The 18,041-nt window shown below is 45.2% G+C and overlaps 1 protein-coding gene across 3 annotated transcripts in view; it reads left to right on the top strand.

Moving 5' to 3' along the window:
• Positions 1-11,183, top strand: part of LOC115150879 (E3 ubiquitin-protein ligase PDZRN3-B) — a 123,736-nt gene extending 112,553 nt beyond the window's left edge. For all 3 annotated transcript variants that reach the window (XM_029694653.1, XM_029694655.1, XM_029694654.1), the window contains 7 exons: positions 4,654-4,907; positions 5,770-5,857; positions 7,481-7,579; positions 7,843-7,905; positions 7,994-8,095; positions 8,247-8,363; positions 8,628-11,183. In XM_029694653.1, coding sequence (XP_029550513.1) covers positions 4,654-4,907; positions 5,770-5,857; positions 7,481-7,579; positions 7,843-7,905; positions 7,994-8,095; positions 8,247-8,363; positions 8,628-10,160 — 2,256 coding nt within the window. In that variant the 3' untranslated portion in view covers positions 10,161-11,183. The remainder of the gene's footprint in view (positions 1-4,653; positions 4,908-5,769; positions 5,858-7,480; positions 7,580-7,842; positions 7,906-7,993; positions 8,096-8,246; positions 8,364-8,627) is intronic.
• Positions 11,184-18,041: the final 6,858 nt, after the last annotated feature.

The following is an 18,041-nucleotide window of genomic DNA, read 5'->3' as shown; positions in this document are numbered from 1 at the left end:
ACAACGTCTCTTAATAGGGTGTTGGGCCACCACGAGCCACCAGAACAGCTTCATGCATCTGGGCATTTTTATACCTTACCCCTAAGCATCATGGGATGTGAATTGCTTCATTAACTTGGGAACCACACCTGTGTGGAAACAACGTGCTTTCAATATACTTTGCGTTCCTCATTTACACAAGTGTTTCCTTTATTTTGGCAGTGACCTGTAGATATCAAGCTAAACACAATGTCTGCATCCTCCTCACAGCTAACTGACTAGCTAACTGACTAACTTCAGCCAACGATAGCAGAACCATTGCTAGATTGCTTAGAACAAACCATTCTTCATTTCATCAATATCATGCAAATCATTACATGAAAAAAAATTGCGACTGAAAAGTTGGTAATTCACGGTGTAGTGGCTGCTTGCGTTCCTGCTTGGTTTTGCATTGAAAACAATTATTGTGTTCTGATATTCCCTTAAAGTTGCAGCGTCAATTTCAGAGTAACCGGCTTTTACTGCAATTTCAGGTAAAAACTCAATTAAGCAAGTCTAATATAAGAAATATGCCTATACATTTCCGCTGTTTCAAAAACAATGCTCTGCTATTACGATTTTGTTCTGTAGAAGTGTTGGGCTTAACAAGACTTCTTTTTACACTGCCCTGCTTGGAGGAGGGCAACCGTCGGGCGAGTGTCACGCAGGACCTCCGGAGGTAGAAGTCGAGACGTGACAAGTTCGCAAGTTTACATTCCAGTAAAAGGTCTAGCCAAGGGTATTTCCTCAATCTCTAGGCAATCTCTCGTAGTGAGAAGAGGCCCTATAGCATAGACAAATGTAACATGTTGCATTGTATGACTTGGCCCAAATGTGTAGGCCTTTGAAGATACATAGAAAATAATACACCTCCAAATTGGTACCGTTGATGTTTTTTTCCACATGACTTGAGTTCTCTTGAGGCAGCCCCCAGCTACAGCCTTGTGCCAGAATGAAAGTGACTGTTCTCGCAAACAGACAGATAAGCCTATTTGGCAGCAGGTCAGCAATCAGGGAGAGGCTGATACACACACCTACCTGCTGCCTTCATGCCGAAGTCTTAATCTGGACTGATTTGCATTCTAGCGGTGTGTGGAGATGAGGGAGGTTGAGTGAGGATAAGGGAAGGCTGGGCTTTCCATTTGTGTTCCTCATTACCTCCAGGACGTGACACACAGCATGTCTGAGGTCCAACAATAAAAGCGAGCTCATTTTATGACCAATGTTAAAATGCAGAACATTTTGTCTTCTATCTAGCATACCAAGTCCCACTTCTTCCAAAGCTCATATAGAGTCTGAGCCAGCGATCTGATGTGATGTCTTAATTTAGTGGAAGGAAAGGCATGACAAAGTAAATCCATCTGTCTGGACAGTCACAAATACACCAGGCATCTGATTCAGACCTCATTACTATTCCAGAGCTGAGCTCGCTGCCCTCTTGTCAGTAAATTGGATTTACGAGACCCTTCACTGAGGGAGGGCTGTATGAAAGGTTTACATAGTAATTTCTACATGTCACTCACTGCTGCTTTCTAGAGCTTGGCATAATGCTTATGCAAACGTTCCAGCTGATAACATCTTAGAAGTATGTTGATTTTTAACTGATAAAAAGTCTTGAACTGCTGTTCATTACCATTTGACAGTATTCAGTGATTCAATTTCAACAACCGAATGTGAATGCTTAGGCTCTGTGAAGATAATGGGTTATAACGGCACATGGTTTTGCTTGGACAGCGATACAGCGAGCTGTGCATATTGTGTTTGTGAATACTGCAAAGCTTACTTAGTGCACTGGGCAGTGCCATGTCAGAGGTGAGTGTGGTGGTGAATGAGGGCCGTGGGACCCCCTTCCTGCCTTGGAGGGGACTCCCCCATTGAGGGCGCTGAGGCGGAATTCTCCGGGCTCTCCGGGAGGGGTCTGGCATTGTCTCCGGGTCGCTGCCTTCAAGGAGCAGTGGGATTCCAGGGCAACCAGGCCTGTCTATGAGAGGGATGGACACACAGACAAGATTGTTCCACACAGCTGATCTGAACAAACACTGCTAACCCAGAGAAATGGACAAAGAGAGACAGAAAAGGGGAGAGCGGAACTTAATTTTTACCTTCTTTGTGTGTAGTCTGTGTTCAAAGCCTCCTTCGCAACACTCGTCCTCTCATTACTTTTTTCAAGTTTTTATTTCAATTTCGTAATGATTCGGCACATTTGTTCTCATTCCATTTTCTCTCAATTATTCAGTACAAATTGTAAATGGAAGCTCTTACTTTTGGCCAAGTTGTGATGTGGAAGTTGAACCCATTTGAGATGATCCAATTATCCTGCAGGCTGGGATTAGCATTAATCCTCTCTGGTTATTAGTGAGCACATAACCTCTTCAAAGTTGAAGTGCACAATGTCCCCTCATCCTCCCTCCCTCCGCACACGCTCAGTGCTCTGTGGTAATGCCTTAGAATGGAGCACATTCTAAGATATTACAATAGAGCACATGGCAATTTCCAACAAACATTTGGCAAGTTCTCTCAAATACTTGGGAGTGGTGGATATTATAGTGGGCATTAGATAGCACAACCAGACTGGAACCAGAATCCAGGGCGGCACACATGCCATCATTTAGTCATCTTGACATTGCTGCTGTCCCTGTTCTACAGTATCCCAGATAAGCTGTGAATTAGAATGAGACAAAATATGGCCAGAGGAAACAGTGTCAACCAATTCCACACTTTAATTCTGTGTTTGTGTGTGTGTGAGAGAGAGAGAGAGACAGAAAGGTTTCAAACAATAAATAACATGTCTAATGACCTCCAGAGGTATAAACCTAGACATCCAGCTCCATCGCATCCCTTGAGTCTTTATAAATTGAGCCAGGGTTTTTATCAGCCTTCTCAGGGAGCTCACAGTGTGCACTCTTGGTCCTGGCCTGGCTGCCGTGTGTGTGTGGAGAAGCGGGCAGGGGGAGAGGAGTGCGTGGCCAGCCTCTGAACTGCAAAGAGCCCCCGGGCTCAGATCCTATCAAAGCGCTCACACGTCCAGGAATCACAAACGAACAAATTCCAAATGCTGCGCTGATGGAGGGCAGAACTGGCGGAGGCTCTGGGAGAGACCTGATAAGCCCAGAGTAGAGGCAGGCAGTCTGCTGACCCAGGGTGCCGTGCTGCACCGCTCGCAGGAGGAGGGCTCTTCTCCTGTGGTGCTGTCTTCTTGGCATCGTAATGACTTTCCTGCTTAGATTTTTTTTGGGGCTATGATTTTTGCTCTGGTGAACATGTACAGCACGCCACACAGTTCTGCAGGGTTTTTCTTTGTCATGTTTTGTCACGTAGAAACATCATGGATAGCTACACGTTTTAATAAAATTATATTTAGTGTCCTATCGGGTTTTGACTATTGTGTATGACCCTAAACGATGCATGTGTAACAAACTGTAAATCTCTCATGAGATCCAATGACATATCCTCTTCATTATACGGATTGATAAGGAGAGGGGATTGGCTTTAGTGGCACATCCCAACTTCATTAGCCTCTTCTGTGTGACGGTGCAGCCCGTCCCACTGCTCAAATGAATCTCCTCTGGTTAACAAACCGCAGCAGCCTGCATAGCAGCTAATCTCTGACGGGAGGGTAGATTCTTCACTTCCCAGAAATGACTTAGCTAAATAAGGGCTCCTCGATGCAGCCTGTCTAACGACCTTGATTAATTAAAGAGGGCCTCAGTCTTAATTAAAGTCCTATTCTGCTTCGACGGGTTGTGACCCTGTTAAACAGACTGAGGCAGTTGAAAGTTATCACACACCACTGTCAGGCTGGAAGACTCTCCTCCCGGTTTTGTGGGATTCCACAGTCACACTCATCCAGTGATCTGAGGGTTTACTCATCTATGCTATGATGATGATATCAGGGCTCGTGTAGCATGAGGAAGCGATATCTATCGACTTACAATAAACCCCAGCCTGTTAAGGAGAGCGAGAGAGATGGGGAAGCAATTGAGAGAGAAAGAGAGAGAGAGAGAGAGAGAGAGAGAGAGAGAAAAAGGGCGTAATTGAAATCGGTTTCATCACACCGTGTACTGTTTGTGTTCACGTTGTTACAACAGTGTGTACAAGGAAACTGTCATGTAGCCACTATTCTCAGAAAATAAAGAGACCTTTCAAAGTCAAATCCAGATGCTTTTTATTTTTATTTAACCTTTATTTAACTAGGCAAGTCCGTTAAGAACAAATTCTTATTTACAATGACGGCCTACACCGGCCGAACCCGGACGACGCTGGGACAATTGTGCGCCGCCCTATGGGACTCCCAATCACGGCCGGTTGTGATACAGCCTGGAATCGAACAATGGTGTCTGTAGTGACGCCTCAAGCACTGAGATGCAGTGCCTTAGACCGCTGCGTCACTCGAGAGCCCTAATGCTGTTCTTCTATAGTTGAAGGGATACTTCGGGATTTTGGCAATGAGGCCCTTTATCTACTTCCAGCAGAGTCCGATGAACTCCTGGATACCATCTTTATGTCTCTGTGTCCAGTACGAAGGAAGGGAGAGGTCCTTTCATGAGCCAATGCTAACTAGCGTTAGCACAATGGCTGGAAGTCTATAGGTATAATCCCAAGGTAACCATATTCTGTCTCTGTCTGTGTGTGTAGGTGAATGGGAAGGACCTGTCCAAGGTCACCCATGACCAGGCAGTGGAGGCCTTCCGCACAGCCAAGGAGCCCATCATGGTCCAGGTACTTCGCCGGGCCCCCCGCCCCAAACCCTCCAGCCCTGCCTCAGACACCCAGGTGGTGGACATCAGCACCCAAACAGACATCACCTTCCAACACATCATGGCCCTCACCAAGCTGCCTGCTGCCGCCCCCACCGTGGCTGTGTTGGAGCAATACCTCATGCCTGAGGAGTGAGTTACAGTACACTGTCTTATCGGATGGGTTGGAGTTAAGGGGAGGGACGGGGTTAAAAGACTAGATCCTTCTGTTTCTTATTTCCTTTCCCTCATGGTCACTGATTGGTGAAGGACTTGATAGGCAAAACTAGTATGTTGAAAACTTACCCAGTCCTTTGACCATGTCACTGGTCAGTATAGAAAGGGCTCAAGTAAAGATGGAGTATTTGGATACAGCTTTTCGGAAAATGCCACTTTGCCAGTTCATGACAATGGAACCTGGTGTGTTTTCACGAGAACAAATTGGTATTCATGCCTTCTAACTGAAGTTAGATGTGAATGTTACTCCTGTTACTAAGCGAGATGTCAAGTCCTGGAGCACACAGCCAAATGAAGATGGCCTTGTTAATTTGTGTTTGCATATTAAATGACTTCCTGTCTGTTGTCCGCTAGCTGTGTCTATATGTGGCCCGGAGCTCACAGTCTGGGTACTCAAACACATTACTGTCAGGAGCAGTTGCCCTTTAATAGGTCAATCGTGGTTATTTTTAATTGATTTCAGAGTCAAATTAAAAACATGGCATTTCCATTTCTGATTAACCTCAGGCCAAAAACAATTCTTAACTTGATTTAAAACTTAGACTTTTACAAAAGAATGTGGGCACTTGTTTTCCATTCTCAAGTAATTCCCAATTTACTGAAAGTTCTGGTTGCGTGAGATTTACGTTAGGGACATTGGAATCATTTCATTTCAATCCAGTGACACACTTAACACTGACGTACTGTCATGTATTGTGATTGTATTTCTGTGTAATAACAGATTAATCATGACAAGGCCTGTAGGAACTATCTTTATTGTGTTGAATTGCTTTCATAGGCATTCCCCCGGGCACGAGTACTTCGACCCCAATGATTTCCTGGAGGGCATGCAGCAGGAGATGGAGCGAGAGGAGCTGGAATATGAGGTAAAATACAGACGACTCCCTCTTGTCTTTCTCCTTCTCCCCCTTCTCCTCCTCTACCCATCCCCCCTCTCTTCTTCTCCCACTCTCTCGACCTCACCGCCTTTCTCCCCTTCTCAATGAAGATAAACATTCAGACATGCGACGCCATATTCCTCTGGCTGTCCCATCACTGAGCCACTGTGTCTCCGTCCCAATAGCTCTGTTAGTCACCACAAGGCCCATTCTCCCAATATATCACCGTTATCGATGAGCTGAGCCCACTCTATCCCCGTAACGACACTGAGTATGTAGGCCAGACGGAAATCGAGTGGCTTGTTTGTTCCGTAGTACCCAGGAGCAGATGCTAAATGGTGACATCATTACTTATTTTGTGACAACGCCTAATGCGTCTTTGCTTTAGAGGGGGGCGCTGCAAGAGGCTTATGCACTGAGGATAATTAGATGGCACCGATAATAGGAACCAGAGTGATGGATCTGATGATGCGCATTAACAATGGCGTGATGGGGCCCTGATGAGGAAGGATGTAGCCGGGAGATAGAGACTCCAAGGTCTCAGGGTGCTCCCCCCCTCTTTCCCTCCTGCCCTCCCAACTACTGCAGTGCATTAATAACCAATCGCCAAACATGAAGCCAGGGAGTTCAAGCTGTCCAAGCCAGAAGCGCAGATGCACAGTAATACAGACTCCCTGCCCTGACCTTGTCCTAGACCCAAGGTCGATCTGATGAAGCCATCTAGCTCAGAGCCACGCATCTCAATACTGTGGACAATGACAAAGGAGCCAGTGGCCTCCCTGTGATGATCTTAGCTCACCACCGCCATCCCACTGATGTTCTTCAGTTCATCCTTTGAAGGGGTCCTGTCTCAGTCCTCCCTGCCCCAGTGTTCATAGACACTTACACAGGAATGCTTGTGTTAAAACATTTGCATAAGGATGTTATGCAACATTTAGACGGCTTAAGCCTGAGTTAGTCTGACTATCAATTCAGACGAAAGGTTGGGGGCTTTTAAAAGGGGTATTGCACTGTAACGACACGGTAAAGCGAAAGTCACTGTAGTCGATTACATGTACTGTCTCGTGAAAATCAGGTCTCATGTTGTGTACACTTTACTCTTTGTTTACGTGTTTATGAAAATCCCTCCTTTTTTTTAACCCTGTCTGAAACCCCAGAGTGTTCTGCGTGTTCTGTTTTGGAGATTTCAGTAGTCAGCTGCTGTGCTAGAGAACAGTTGCGTTGGGGGGGTTAACCGTCTCTCCACCCCTGGCCCCGAGGTCTCCTATCAGGGTCGGTATCTTACAGATTACAGATGTTGACTAGTGACAAACGGGACACTGCTTAGCTGCAAGCCAGTGGATCATCCCTCATCCTGTCACTGTCCCCTAGAAAAGTTACAGGGCATAGGCTGCACGCAATTAAAGGAGTCATTATTACGATTGGTGTGTGTGTGTGTGTGTGTGTGTGTGTGTGTGTGTGTGTGTGTGTGTGGACCTAGGTTGAAGTCAATATACTGCTGGGTGTGTCTTTAAGAAAACAACAGCAACCAACCAACAACAGAACTCCACTCCGCACATTGGGAGAGAGTACATCTGTGATGTTTAATTAGCTGTTTTTGCCTTGTTGCAGGAAGTGGATTTGTACAGAGCCAACATCCAGGACAAGCTTGGGTTGACCGTCTGCTACAGGACTGATGATGAGGACGAGACTGGGATCTACGTCAGTGAGGTATGTGGCACACCTTCAACAACGGCCAGATGTTGTTGTTAGGGTCTAAAGAAGGGGATAATGGATGCATAGATGCATCTTATGGTAACAGACGACACACCTCTGAATTAGGGATATCAAAACCTGCAGATAAGAATTGCATTTACTTCTATGCAGAAATGTTTTTCCCGCTTTCTTTTCACTATGTCTTTCGTCTCTGACCAAAGGTCTGCTTGAAATGAAAAATCCTCTCCTGTTCTCTCTCTCTCTCTCTCTCTCTTTAGATTGACCCAAACAGCATCGCTGCGAAGGATGGCAGGATCAGAGAGGGAGATAGAATTATCCAGGTAAGGATAAAGAACACTCCCGATGCTTCCAATGAATGCGTTACCAGTTCCGACCCGTCTCTAATTCCGTTCCTTCTGCTCCCTGCAGATCAACGGGATTGAGATCCAGAACCGAGAGGATGCTGTGGCTTTGTTGACCAGTGAGGAGAATCAGAATGTGTGTCTACTGGTGGCCAGACCAGAGATCCAGGTAAACTCACCACCCACCTCCTAGAATCCTTTATAGTACTAGGCATGCATAGACGGTTTATAGTTGTCTATTTCCTAAGTTGTACTTTAGCCTTAATTGGCAGCGACTGAAGTCATCCTCCCTCTTCCTCTCTCCTACCCCTGTGTCCCAGCTGGATGAGGGCTGGATGGATGATGACAGGAATGACTTCCTGGATGACCTCCACATGGACATGCTGGAGCAGCAGCACCACCAGGCCATGCAGTTCACCGCCAGCATGCTGCAGCAGGTAGTGTACAGCAGCCGGCATAGAGCCACTCAGAACTGTAGACACATGCATACACACAGCATGAGTCAACAATCAGTCACAGAGTCACATATGCTCACCTGCATGTTACTGACAGTGAGTCAATTCCCAAACAGAGTAGAATATGCTCAGTTGCCATAATGGCCCATTGTACTCTACATACCGAAATCTAGTAGTACTAAGTACAGAGAAAACACATCTAATAATGTTAGGTGATTCAATTATTCATCCTATTTGGTGTTGCAGAAGAAGCGTGAGGAGGATGGTGGAACGACTGACACAGCCACCCTGTTGTCCAACCACCACGAGAAAGACAGTGGGGTTGGCCGCACCGACGAGAGCACGCGCAACGACGAGAGCTCTGAGCAGGAGAACCTGGGGGACGACCAGACCGCGGCCTCCAACACGCTGGGCAGCTGCAGCCGCAGGAAGCTGGCCTACAGCCAGGACACCCTGGGAAGCGTTGACCTGCCCTTCAGCGGTGAGTCCTTCATCTCTGCAGACTACGACCACGCTGACTTCCTGGGTATCCCCGCCGACGAGTGTGAGCGCTTCCGAGAGCTCCTGGAGCTGAAGTGCCAAGTGAGGAGCGCGGGGGGCCCCCAGGAGCTGTACTGCCAGAGTGCAGGGGCTAGAGGGGCCGAGGAGGGGGTGGACAAGGAGCTGGAGCTGCTGAACGAGGAGCTACGCAGCATTGAGCTGGAGTGCCTCAACATCGTCCGGGCCCACAAGATGCAGCAGCTGAGGGAGCAGTACCGTGAGTCCTGGATGCTGCACAACAGCGGCTTCCACAACTACAACACCAGCATCGACGCGCGCCGCCATGAGCTCTCCGACATCACAGAGCTGCCCGAGAAGTCAGACAAGGACAGCTCCAGCGCCTACAACACCGGTGAGAGCTGTCGCAGCACCCCCCTCACCCTAGAGCTGTCCCCAGACAACTCCCTCCGCAGGGGGGCAGAGAACCAGGGCGAGTCTGGGGCCTCAAGCAGCACAGGGCCCAACAGCAGGATCCTCAAGCCTCTGCTGTCCCCTGTCCAGGAGGCCGGTGACCCCAGCAGAATCAGGCCCTCCTCCTCTAAGGAGTCTGAGTGTGGCGTGCAGGTAGAGGGGAAGGAGCATAAGCTGGGAGAGTCTACTCACAAGCTGGCCCAGCCCCGCTCCCTGTACAAACACGCCCACATCCCGGCCCACGCCCAGCACTACCAGAGCTACATGCAGCTGATCCAGCAGAAGTCTGCCGTGGAGTACGCCCAGAGCCAGATGAGCCTGGTCAGTCTGGTCAGCCGCGGTGACCCCGTGAACCCCGGAGACATACTGGATCCCAAGATGGAGTGGAAGGTGAAGATCCGCAGCGACGGCACGCGCTACATCACCAAGAGGCCCGTCAGGGACAAGCTGCTGAAGGAGCGCGCCCTGCGTATCCACGAGGAGCGCAGCGGCATGACCACGGACGACGACGCCATCAGCGAGCTGAAGATGGGGCGGTACTGGAGCAAGGGGGAGAGGAAGCAGCACGCGGTGCGCGCCAAGGAGCAGAAGCAGCGCCGCGAGTTCATGAAGCAGAGCCGCGCTGACTGCCTGAAGGAACAGGCCAGCCTGGACGACGACAAGAAGGAGCCCAACATCATCGAACTGAGCCACAAAAAGATGATGAAAAAGAGGAACAAGAAAATCTTTGACAATTGGATGACTATCCAGGAACTTTTGACCCACGGTGCTAAGTCGCCTGACGGCACGCGAGTGTACAACTCCCTCCTGTCCGTCACCACTGTGTAGTAGGCAGACAGGACAGGCCAGCGGTGTAATGTACTGTAAATAATAGGACACTACGGATTGGGGTACAGTTTCCTGCCTCGTTCAATGTGGCAACATTTTGTTAATATGAAACAGGAAAAGCCTTTTCTAAATTAACTCTTGACCCCTGCAGGCGGTTGAGAGCTGCTCCACAGAGTGTTCCACGGATCGACTTTGAAGATGATTGACATGATAAGGATGATTATGAGACTGTTTTCAAATGCTTTCAGTAAACCTTTCTACCTTTGTGCTTGCTCTTGGGACAGCAGGTAGCCTCGGGGTTAAGAGCGTTGGGCCAGTAACCTATAGGTTGCTGGTTCGAATCCCAGAGCCAACTAGGTGAAAGATCTGCCGACGTGCCCTTGAGCAAGACCCTTAACCCTAATTTCTCCTGTAAGTCGCTCTGGATAAGAGTGTCTGCTCAACTGTAAACTCTTTTGAATAATATTGATAGTGTTTCACAACAATATTTTGGTTTTGGAAGGTTTTGAAAGTGCGTAAAGACTGTGCCATAAGTAAACAGCAGCCAACATTTACATATTATTTTGGTTTTATTTCATTTTTAATAAGTATCTCTTATCAGTATTTTACTGTTATGCATACCTTTTGCTTACTGAAAGAAATATTTAGCTTGAAGGTCAACACATAATCCTGAGAGGACTTTTGTAAATGTAACTAAACCTCCTTGTTCTTTGTAAACAAAACACTTTAGTTATTGACGATCTGAAAGGGTGCTGTTTTTCAAAAGTTATACATCCAGTGTGCATCATCTGTTACATATTCCACCTTCAAAAAGTGATGTCGTGTATGTATCAGGATAGAGCAGATCATATGTTGAAATCCGAATCTTTCCGTGTCATTTTTTTTAAGCACATTGTAGTCGCCTTACCTTTGTAAGCCTCCAAATAACACAGCTTAACAAATCCTTAATTAGGTACCCAATTTGATGTCTTGTAAAATGAGAGAAATAATAAATTATTGTTTTATATTTGATGAGCTTTAAAACGTTGGTGTGGGATTTTTTTTATTAGCAAGAGGTTTTTGATAGACCTACTGAGTCAGTGCAGGTAGGTGACAGGCGAGTGAAGGAGAGCACAACTTGCATACAGCATCCACATCATGTTTTGAAGATGCCTTAGTAATGGACCAGTGTGATATGGGAAATATTAACCCACATTCAAAATACAGGAATTCAATACAAAATTAGAAAGAGTATTAGCTAGCAAACGTACAATTGCCTGACAATTCATGGCGTTGTTTTTTCAGCTACTGACTGTGTAATCTCAGCTGAGAAAGAATTCCTAACTCACTCATCATCATAGAAAGAGGAGGGCCATTCATTTGAACAGAGGAAGGATATTGAGTATGTGCTCTGGGGATCTCTTTTCACTGCGTCTCAATACACCCAGTAAATCATGTAGGTCTATCACACTTTTATCAGTTTGCGTGGCCTACTTTTGCCGTACTCTCTTTGAAGAATAATGAGTGAGAAGTGTAGGGAACTTTAAGGAGTGCATGTTTGGCTCCCGTTTTCATCCTTGTCTTCAGTTTAAATACAGCTAAACTATTGGCCAAAAGGCAATGTTGTCCTCCCGTTGCACTGCAGTTATGCCCCTAGTCTAACAACACCCTATGACTAATAATAGGCATGATGTGGATTGAATCTTCTGTCGGGGATGCCCTGCCCTTCTCAACAGACTGCTGAGCAGATTCAAAGGAACACAAAAGGCTGGCTGTTCAGTTTGTCTCAGTGGAAGAGATGAGTTTTGAAATGAAAGAATTGCAGTGCTTATGTGCTTAGGGTGATGCTACTACATTTTGTCCCTTCCTGAAATGTCATTAACCATTATTGGCAAGAGGATTTGTCCATGTCGTTGAATCACCCCTGTCTATGGGGCCGTAAAGTCAGTGGAATCATGGCTGAGTGGTGTCCACACTTGACTGACCACTCCACGCAGGGGCCACTGACTCACCCTGGCCCCTATCCTCCCCTCACAGAAAGAGCATAACTCTCAGACAAGTTAACAGAATCGTTTGAGTTACCACTGTCTCGTTAAGAAAACAGGACAGAGGCTTATCAAACTTGATCAGTGCGTGGATGATATACAACTTTACACGGATTTGTCCAAGATGACTTGGTGTGTAAGATACTTCTGACCTTCACAGCACAGTGATAGAATATTTGTTCAGTCTCTATGTTGGTACAGACCCTGAAGTCAAGCCTGTGGACACTGATCTGACTCTGTTCTTGTCTTTCCATGTTGCCATGAGCCTTATTGTCACGCTGCCTTCGATGTTTGTGAGTGCGTCTCACAGTGGTGTCTGTGTCCCAGACTGCATCACTTAAGGGGGATGATTATGGTAATAAGAGTAGCTAAGGGAGTGGGCTCAGGCACTTCCTCTATGTCTGCTGGTGTGTAATTGATTGCTCCTTCTTAAGCCTCAGCGAGCCCAAGCTCTATGATTTATGTCTTAGTACAAGGCTGTGTACGTACTCTTTTAATGGGAGGTAACGATATGGCACGCAAGGCAAACAAAAAGCTCTCCCGATCAATTCTGGACCGTCCCCACCTTGATGTAGAGAGATTAGGCCACCACACTTGGCTTTGTCGCTCCCGTGTTTACTTTAAAACAAAAATGTACATCTCTGGATAAATTAAAGTGGTCCGTTCTTAATTTGCTGGCTGTCCTCCGTTTGGGCTGGAGAGTGGTTCTTATTGGTTGAAATGGCAGCGCAGAGAAAGGCTGACATTCCAGTGTAATACCAGTGTAACTGATAAGGCTGGCGCTCTATTGCCTAGCTGGATGGTGTTGCTGCTGAGGCTGCTGCTCTTTACATTCTTCAGGCTGAGAGGAACACGTCTTACTAGTGAACGGCGACTAGACCATAGGAATACATACTGGAGTGTGTGGTGGCCTTTTCAGTCTGACTTTATACTTACTGCAGGTGGATATAAGTCTATGAATAATGTCTGGTGATAATGCTATGGACATTTTCATTCCTTCCCAGGTGGGTATTTGACTGGGTGAGACCTCAATATGTAAAAGGACATCTATTAAATGATGTGTGTGTTTTGTTATGTGGTTTTCTATTGAGTAGTAAAAACTCTACTTATCTTAACAGTCTCAACGATAGTGAATTGGAAAATCTTAAAATATAGATGTAATTGGTCAATTCCAGTTGAATTATAATGTTCGTGGTAGGTAGGAGCTGTTTTTTCCACCATCTTTATCGGAGTTGAGTTCTGTTGCTGAAACATTGTGACCTAAACGATTTGCATATTTTGCAGTTGGTACTGGCCTTCGGGGTTAGCACAGGGATTGGTAGCTTATGGTAAAGAAATTAACATTCAATTCTCTGGAAACAGCTCTTGTGGACATTCCTGCAGTCAGCATGCCAATTGCATGCTCCCTCAAAATTTGTGGCATTGTGTTGTGTGACAAAACCACATTTTAAAGTGGCCTTTTATTGTCACCAGCACAAGGTGCACCTGTGTAATGATCATGCTGTTTAATCAGCTACTTGATATGTCACACCGGCCAGGTGGATGGATTATCTTGGCAAAGGAGAAATGCTCACCAATAAGGATGTAATCAAATTTCTGCACAAAATTTGAGAGAAATAAGCTGTTTGTGCATATGGAAAATTGAGGGGATTTTTTTATTTCAGCTCATGAAACATGGGACCAATACTTTACATGTTGCGTTTATATTTTTGTTCAGTAGAGAAACATAGGTAGTGAAGAATCTTTAGCAGTATTGCCATATCAATTTCTTTGACATTATATATTTATTATCGATGTACATTCAGCTGGACAATTTTGATCTTGACTTAATCACGTGTTACTAAACAGTGAAAACAATCCCTGTTATTAGTGGAATTGTCTGCCTGTCAGTGGTGTTGACAGGTAAGGCTTTACGATGCCTCGAGCCCTTTCATTTACCCTGGCTACAGTATGTGATATCAAATCCTGAGTAATATTTGAGAAGGCTTGTGAACACTGGAGAGTCCAAGTCAGTAGGGAGATGCAGAGGTACATATTTTCAATTATAACACTTTATAATCCTATTTCCATGTGATTCAGACATTAGTTTATGTCTGCCAAAAATTAAAGCCTCCGCTCGAAAGAACCTTCAAATTTTAGGGAGCTTTCTCCCAGGGATTGTTAGTGTGTAGTTTCTTTTTACATTTCTATGAATGTACCAAATCAATACAGCGAGGATGGATGAGGACATACAATATCTGAATGCATCACATACATAAAATGAATAATAAAACCTGAACCGTATTCAGCTTTATCACAAACAACAGGTGGAGCAACAGGAGACATGACCAAGATGAACGACCTCATATAATATGATGAAGGGCCTTGTACGTCCACAAGATTAGATCAACAATATGTACAAGCCTCAACCGTGTGTAAGTGAGTAGTTGGTTGTTGAAAGGTTCTCCAATTCATTCTCAGACAGCACAGACCACTGTCCATCATATTATATCAATGAGTTATTGTATGTTGGCATTTTAATATACCTAAAAGGAATATGGGTAAGTCTGACATGCCAATATCAAAATGTACGTTTTCAATCATTCATCGTTGTAGCCCAGAGAGCGTTCATCTATGATGTGTCTCATATAATGGAGTAGAGCTTAAGCAAAAGAAATACATGATGAAGAGCACCATATTATTTCGGGCCTAGATTCAATCAGATCAAACGTTAACCAGCGATAGCCGACAACCGCAGAGCTGATGTTTTGGCAGTGTTCGAAGTGTAACTGCGTTGGAGCTGTCAAATCAGGGAGCAGCTGCTCTCGATCGATGTCACGAAGCCACACCAGTCCCACTCACGTTCGAAGTTCAGCACGAGAAAGTGTCGGAATAATGACGCTCAAATTGAATGAAATAATTGGTGTGGATTATATCTCACATTCCAGTGCTCAAACTTGTAAACAAGGCTGTATGGGATTTCTCTTAAAACGACTCCATGCAGCTTTAGGCATAATGTCAGGAGCCGCTTGTGGATTTGACAACTCTAACGCAGTTCCACCTCCAACACCACCAAAACAACCATTATGTGGATGTTGGCAAAAATTTGTGAGACCATCTTGAAAAAGCTGCTGAGGCACATGGCCCCTGGTCCTTTACACCTCCACTACAGGGATAAGGAGTGACCTGAGGAAAAGCTAGTCCAGGAGACTATGTTTTACCTTCACCTGGGGAGAATCTCCATTGCATACGCCTCGTGTCCTCTGTCCTCACCTCCTCAAAATCCATCGGAGGAGAAGGTCAGAGGGGAGGGACCTCTGGCTTTCTCATCCAATGAGTTTTGAGAAGGATGTGAGGAGAGAGGACGCGAGGAGTATGCAATGGAGATTCTCCCCTAAATAGCCAAGGAGAGGATGTGGGAGGGAGGGGGGGGGGGACTGTCTGACTTTGGTGGTTTAAACTGTGAGATTGGGATGAAGAGCAAATTAAGTTGTGACCTGCTTCTAAACTTCCCATGTTCTTTCACTCAACCCCCCCCCCCCCCCCCCCCCCTATGCTCTTTGTGTAAACCTCTGGGTAGCTCCAGCTCAATTAAACCACAGATTACTAAAATGACATTTGTGAGCATGTTTGTTATTTTATCCTTAGCATGTTAAATTGCAGTCATAAATGACACTTTCGCGTAAGCGCCTAAACAGATAAATACTGGAAAAATGGTCTCTGACTCTAAAATGGCAGGGGGACATAAATCTCTTACTACCTATTTGACCCTTGAACTTACCATGGACTTGTTAAGTTCAGGGGTCTCTTTGTTTATTGCCACAGAGCCATAACTCAGTGGTCTAAGACTGGTACTTCAGCACTCCCCAATTCCCACATTGGAGATTTCAGGGGTGGATCAGTTTAGAACATACCCCCACTCTGGGACCTCTGACTGCTCTCGGTGGGCCTGCTGAATGGATTTATTGGGCTACAGCTAATTCGGCCATTATAGACCTTCCAGATTGCAGGCTCGGGACAACTGGATGAAAGAAGCAGAGCATGGAGAGCAGAGGTAGGGCCTGTCATTCCACAGATGTAATCTTCATATGGTCTGAGCTATTAGAACTTAACCCGTGTCATCTGTGTGCACCAAATCAGTGTATATTCACAGTTGACATGACTTCGGCTTGGATTTCTTTGTCAAATTTCTGCGGAAATTCGAATTTTCAAAAAATGAAGGAGGAATTCTGATCAAGTTAAGTGCGCGTAAATGGAACATTATTCCCTGTTTTTATTTTCTCTACGCTTATTCTGACCTTTGAATTTAAGCGTGATAATAGCATGCTATTTACCCGCTATTTGTTCGAGGTGGAACTTCAATAAATGAAGGTGAGGCGGAGGTGTGTCTATTCTGACCTTAATTCCCTCATGATTCCACCACCTTTACGCATGAGAAACCATGAATAAGGTCAAGCAAATTTGCCAGTTCCAAATGGAACTTTTTGATAGAAATAACAGCGTTCTCCATGCGCCGTAATTTATAAATGTATCTATTGATAAAAGCTAGGTAAATGAGTAATCCGTTTGTAGAAGGAGATTGTAAATACACATAGCAATTGTTTTTAGATGATTTTTCCTTATGAATCCAGCCATATGGAAGCAAACTTTTCCTTGGGGCTCCTTTTCCTTGGGGCTCCTGAGTGGCATAGTGGTCTAAGGTACTGCATCTCAGTGCTGGAGACGTCACTACAGACACCCTGGTTTGAATCCAGGCTGAATCACAACCGGCCGTGATTGGGAGTCCCATAGGGCGGCACACAATTGTCCCAGGGTCGTCCGGGTTTGGCAGGTGTAGGCCGTCATTGTAAATAAGAATTAGTGTTAACTGACTTGCCTAGTTACATAAAGGTTAAATTAAATAAATACAATTCCACAGTGAAGTAGGCTATAAATACAGTACCTTCGGAAAGTTTTCAGACCCCTTGACTTTTTCCACATTTTGTTACGTTACAGCCATATTCTAAAATGGATTTTTAAAAATCTACACACAATACCCAATGAATGACAAAGCGAAAACTGTTTTTTTTCTTAGTTTTTTTGCAAATTGATAAAAAATTTAAAACAGAAATACCTTATTTACATAAGTATTCATACCCTTTGCAATGAGACTTGGAATTGAGCTCAGGTGCATCCTGTTTCCATTGATCATCCTTGAGATCTTTCTACAACTTGATTGATGTCCACCTGTGGTAAATTCAATTGATTGGACATGATTTGGAAAGGGACACACCTGTCAATATAAGGTCCCACAGTTGACAGTGCATGTCAGAGCAAAAACCAAGCCATGAGGTCAAAGGAATTGTCTGTAGAGCTCTTCAGACAGGATTGTGTCGAGGCATAGTTCTGGGGAAGGGTACCAAAACATTTCTGCAGCATTGAAGGTCCCCCAAGAACACAGTGTCCTATATCATTCTTAAATGGAAGAAGTTTGTAACCACCAAGATTCTTCCTAGAGCTGGCCGACCGGCCAAACTGAGCAATCGGGGGAGAAGGGCCATACCCAAGAAGACTTGATGCTGTAATCGGTGCCAAAGGTGCTTCAACAAAGTACTGAGTAAAGGGTCTGAATATTTATGTAAATGTGATATTTCATTTTAATTTTATTTTGAATTACCAAAAATGTCAAAAAAACTGTTTTTGCTTTGTTGTTATGGGGTATTGTGTGTAGATTTAATACATTTTAGAATAAGCAGTAACGTTACAAAATGTGGAAAAAGTCAAGGGGTTTGAATACTTTCCGAAGGCGCTGTAGCTGTGCCATTATTCCTGAATTTTAATTGTGTGCCCTCATAATTTGCATGGGTGAAATTTGGAGACCCAAAAGGCACCTTTTCTG

The sequence above is a fragment of the Salmo trutta genome, chromosome 16 (genome assembly GCF_901001165.1).
Source record: "Salmo trutta chromosome 16, fSalTru1.1, whole genome shotgun sequence".
Classification (NCBI taxonomy): domain Eukaryota; kingdom Metazoa; phylum Chordata; class Actinopteri; order Salmoniformes; family Salmonidae; genus Salmo; species Salmo trutta.
The sequence above is the reverse complement of the archived record's forward strand: the minus strand, read 5'-3'. Positions and strand labels throughout refer to the sequence as shown.